Source organism: Montipora capricornis, chromosome 8 (assembly GCF_036669925.1).
Source record: "Montipora capricornis isolate CH-2021 chromosome 8, ASM3666992v2, whole genome shotgun sequence".
NCBI classification, from domain to species: Eukaryota; Metazoa; Cnidaria; class Anthozoa; order Scleractinia; family Acroporidae; genus Montipora; species Montipora capricornis.
Window position 1 is genome coordinate 6,515,018 of NC_090890.1, and position 5,000 is coordinate 6,520,017.

Consider the following 5,000-nt stretch of genomic DNA (forward strand, 5'->3'; position numbering starts at 1 on the left):
ACGTGCTTTTACCACGTCATCTGTCTGAAGTTCCCCATCGTAGAATTGCTTGGACGGGAATTCGCAAATACCTTTGTGCTAAAATAACAAGGCCAAACTTAATGCCAAGCTCCTTGTCTTAACGTGATTAGGATCCGAGAACCTGAAATGAGCCGGAAGGTTGTTGACACCTTGGACCCCACCCCACACCCATTTTCGGTTAAGCCCGCCGCTCGACTCAATCTCCTTGACCTTTCCCTTTTACGTAAATGAGCATTTGCGAAATTCAGCGACCGATAAAGGGCGGACAAGGGTTTTTTTATTGCTTATGAATTGAAGGGACTAACCGGTCTTGAAACACCGTTCTTACCATCCTGTACTGCAGCTTTAGCATCATTGCTCGTTTTGAATGCCTCTCAAACATGGACACACTCAAACCAAGTGTTTTTGCCACGTGATCCTGAATGACTGGCTGCAGTTGTTTGTGATCACCAATCAGAACCACTTGTCGGGCCCCTGAGCACGTGATGGGAACGAGAGATTCAGGCTCCATGCACATGCCACATTCATCCACAATGCACTCCTGGATATTATCACACGAGGATATTATCCTTGGACTACCAGCTGTTACGCATGTGCAAAGTATAATCTGCGCGCCAGACTTCTCAAGAGCCCATTGCTCTGCTTGTGTGATTAGCTGTACAGGAGTTAAAATAAACAGAGGTTTACGAGTTAAATTCAATAGTCCTTTTTGCAGATACGGCGGCCATTTTTTTGGTTTTCTTTTTTCGTAGTAACAAATTGCAGTTTACTTTAAAAATTCCCTATCCCGTGGAAAGCGACACGAAAATACTTTAACCAGAGCTGACCCGCTGTTGACGGTGAACTCAAGCCCTTTCGTAAAAGATGTTGATGCGCCATCACAGCAGTGTTGTTATGAAACTGGTTTTTCCAATGCATTTATAACATTTTGTGCGATTTCGAAGATGGTACCCACCTTTTCAGAGTGCAGACATAGCGCAAAACTCCCCTGTTTCGGCTCATTCACGGAGCGGATGAGGCATCAATTTGTTGGAACAGATGTAGACGGAATTTGCAGGGCGCGAACTTACGATTTTCATTCCCGTAAGTATCTCCAAACTCCCGTTTTGTGATAGAGTCCCCACTCATTTTCCAAGTCGAGCATTCTGAGCACGGGCTACATCACTGGGCCACGAAATTTCGTACTTATGTTGTACGCAGAAATTTACTTTGAAATACTTTCCGCCCGCGATGAATGACACAGTAACCTCACATCTGAAGGTATTTAATACAGTTGACAGATGATATTTTTTTGAGAACGGCAAGCTCTAAAGGTAGAATTTTTAACGTAATTTCTAGATCTTGCTTCGTTCTTGGATGTGTTCCACTGTGACTATTTGCATAACGAATACGCCAATCGACCTGCGAACCAGTTTATTCAGTCGTTCCAAAACATTTTGTGAATCGAACCATTGTGTTCAATTGGCCAATGGGCCAAACATTTTGTGAATCGAACCAGTGTGTTCAATCGGCCATTGTGCCAAGCCTTTATCAATCGAACCAGTGTGTTCAATTGGCCATTTTGAGTCAACACCCGCGCTATTAAAAAGCACTGTTTGTTGATTCCAACGCCAATCCTCCCAATATAGGAATAGAAAACGTGAAAAGAACATTAGGAAAAAGCCTTTAACAACCAAATACATAAAGAAATCAAGTAAGAAAAATGATTAATGTCTCCCTCACTGGACTTTTGCGTTGGTCTCCCATAGAAGTACTTACTACACTCGAACCGGTTTAACTTTAGTAAAAACTTCAGTCTATCGTTCCCAGGGTCTTTCATTTCCCCACGCTCCCGGGGAGATTATTGGTGTCATAAAGTTTTACGTAATCGCTTATGTAAAGTTTAGCGTATTTGGCGAGTCTCTAGTGGAACGGTCAGATTTTGAACAGCTTCGCATTTGAGACCGGCCACTCCAACAAGTTCTGATATTTCCCACTTATTTTGCCGTCGCTGCTGCCATTCCTCGAAGACTTCTCTATTCCATTTAGTGTTGTATTGTGTTGCTGTCGGACTCCTATGGGACAGCTCCACGCCCACGTGATTAACGTGACAAACACAATCTATTGTTTCATTTCACAAGTAAGATAAAATATCACGTCTGACCTTTAAAGGCTTTAAAACGGCTCGCCTGCTCGTCGCCTGAAATGCCCATAAAGGTCTCCTACTCATATTTCATCTATTACTTAAAACAAATACCTGATAGTTAAAATTACACACTCGTCTTTCTGGCAAACTTTCGCCATTTTCCGAATTGTGCATCCCACGGAAACGCCCTTATATCCGTCTTGTTTTACTTACACTGCGATACTCTTTAGCCTCTTTTTCGCCAATCTTTTCACCTCTCCTTCTTTGCGCGGCAAATCCCTCTTCAAGTTGTCGTAGCTTTTGACCAAACGGGCAACGAGAACTGCGTATCACGTGATGAAGGGACACTGACCTGACCTTTTCATTGGAAATCTTGAGTTCTTCATCACTACGTGTAGTTCTTGCTGGCTTCAGAGTGTTAGGGATAGGGAATTCCTTTTGCTCGACTTGATCACTGTAGACTCGCAGAATTTTCAAGCTTGGAATCTTCATTAGATACTCTGAAAGAGGAAGTTTCAATCTAGTTTAGCGATCTGAGGTCGTCAATTTTAGTCTTGTACGCAAAATCAGGGCATCTAGAGGGAAGCAAGTCTGTATGGTTTTCATGAAGGAAGTGCGTGCAGGAAACGTCAAGAAAAAAAGACGAATTTCCGGCCCTTGAGAAGTTCGATTTATTATCAGAAACTTCTTACTAGTTCAAACCAGCATAGAGCGACACTGTAGCTGATAAGTTGTTCGAGCATGTCCCGTAAAACGAAGGCCAGTCTAAGCTGTTCTGGGACTATGAGTTCCAGACAGGTTGTCGGTTGTCACAGGCGACCTGATGTAGCGGTTCCTTATCAGGAAGACGATCAGTGACAAATGACAAAGCCATCCCAGGTAATTGCACAAGATCGCTAGAAAGCAACTTGACAAGATAACGCTTATTCAGAATTAAAGATGGAGCTGGCTCGACTTCGGAAGATGCAAGTGGTAATTGGTGCCTTTGGGTCCATCACATTGAAGTCTACGGACTTCGTAGAACAACTCGGAATTCGATACAGTTTGCGAAATTTACAGAAGTCCGCTTAATTAAGCACAGCACTCATATTGAGGCAGACAGTAAGATCTTGCTTACCACTCGTGTGGAAATTACGGAAGGAAATGTAATCAGACAGTATGTACAAATATCTTGAAGATAAGCTAGCAGGAGAAGAGGAAATTTGTGTGGACTCCAAGAAAGCCTACGATGTATGCTCCCCAACTCTTGGATTATCGAATGCTTAATATTAGTCCAATCACTTTAAGTTTTACGCAGAGGTTAATGCCAACTTGTCACATGGTGAAATCCTGGGAACAGTAGGTAATTTCTTTTCGTCATTTTACAGACTAATTTTTGGCTATGATTTTCCTTCAACTCACCATCCACACACTCAATATTCCCCCCCCCCCCCCCTTACCCGCTTTACTAGATATTATTATTTCAGTTAGTGGAGAGGAACCCCTCGGGGTAGTTGAAGTCCTGAATTTTTCGGGCTTCTTTACGCAATTGCAAAAATTGCATTCATTACTGCGACGATCATAGCTTCACTTCATTTATCTAGAGAATGAGGTGAGAAATTGTTGTGTGCATTTATGACAAGCACATTGGAATATTCTATTAGTCTTCCGTGTGGCTCTTCTGACTGTCAAATCAAAACGCCACAGAGGGTAAGGAATACTAATGCGTGGTTGACTTTTTGCGCCGGCATTAGATCATTCCACCGGTATTGCAGAGGATCATGGGTTCGAATCCCGTTGAAGCCGCCTGGATTTTTCAGGTGCATATAAGGAACTGTTGCTTAAATTGTACAGATGAGTGCGACGATCACTTCTCAAAATTTCAATTTTTATCTGTCTCCAATTAAATGCTTTTATTTCATTTTAAGGTTTTGAAGGTGCATGTGATCATGAACACCTGGTTATCTTCAGGGTATAGTTTCTGTCTTATCAGTCTGGTGTAATAAGTTACGCTGCAACAGCAGTGGTACCCCTGATAATTGCTACAACCACGAAAGCCAGAAGCTCATGACTTTGAAGCGTTTAACTCTGCTTAAGAGCTGGGGTTTTTTTGAGTTAAACAATTTCCTTCCATATCATGGTTGGAAGGGTAAAAGGGCGCACTTAATTTGGAGCCTCGCTGTTGTGCGACCCCCACCACAGCCTGTTTCTCTGTTGTGGTGAAAGTGATTAAATGAATAAATGTAACGTGGCTCGTGGATTTTCCTCCGCGTGCAGCGTCGATCTTATTTTCGGCCATATTTGGGCATAAAATTGGTGTCCTAAAATCCCCAGCTTTGTTCCGAGGAAAAGAGTTGAAATTTACACGCTTCAAGGTCATTTGCTTCTGAGAGAGCTAATCTGCGGTAGCAGCGCAATGTTTATGGAACAATTTGCCGTTGTACGAGAACACTTTTATCGTCAGATAAAGACATTTCAAGCAGGTCTTGTTTGATAGTTCCGAAATGTTGGTGCATTATGTCCCAGTCAAATTGAAGCTTGAACATCCCCCCATCTCTCCGCGCAACCCCCCGGGCATTTGAATTTCTGGAAAATATTTGTTCAATTTCCCCCCTCACCGGGCCAAAAAGCTGTTCAAATGCCTCATCATAGGTCCATTTCAGGTGATCAAATGCCCGTATCCCCGGGAAAATTACCATATTAATGTTTTAACTTTTCAGTAGCTTCTATTATGCTTCTGAAGCTGTGTATGTAAACATGGTTTAATAGACAACACCAAGGAGAACTAGGGCCCTACATGGCACGTGACACAAGGAGGAGAGGTAATGGGTATAAATATCCAAAGAGAACCAATAAAAAAACCTACATATCTATC

At 42.6% G+C, this 5,000-nt stretch overlaps 1 protein-coding gene across 1 annotated transcript in view; it reads right to left on the reverse strand.

Moving 5' to 3' along the window:
* Nucleotides 1–5,000, reverse strand: part of LOC138059324 (3'-5' exoribonuclease HELZ2-like) — a 71,918-nt gene that overhangs the window by 2,413 nt on the left and 64,505 nt on the right. The window contains exons 31-33 of the mRNA XM_068904893.1: nucleotides 2,360–2,646; nucleotides 350–676; nucleotides 1–78 (exon numbers count right to left, since the gene is read on the reverse strand). The exon at nucleotides 1–78 is cut by the window's left edge and continues 159 nt beyond it. Coding sequence (XP_068760994.1) covers nucleotides 1–78; nucleotides 350–676; nucleotides 2,360–2,646 — 692 coding nt within the window. The remainder of the gene's footprint in view (nucleotides 79–349; nucleotides 677–2,359; nucleotides 2,647–5,000) is intronic.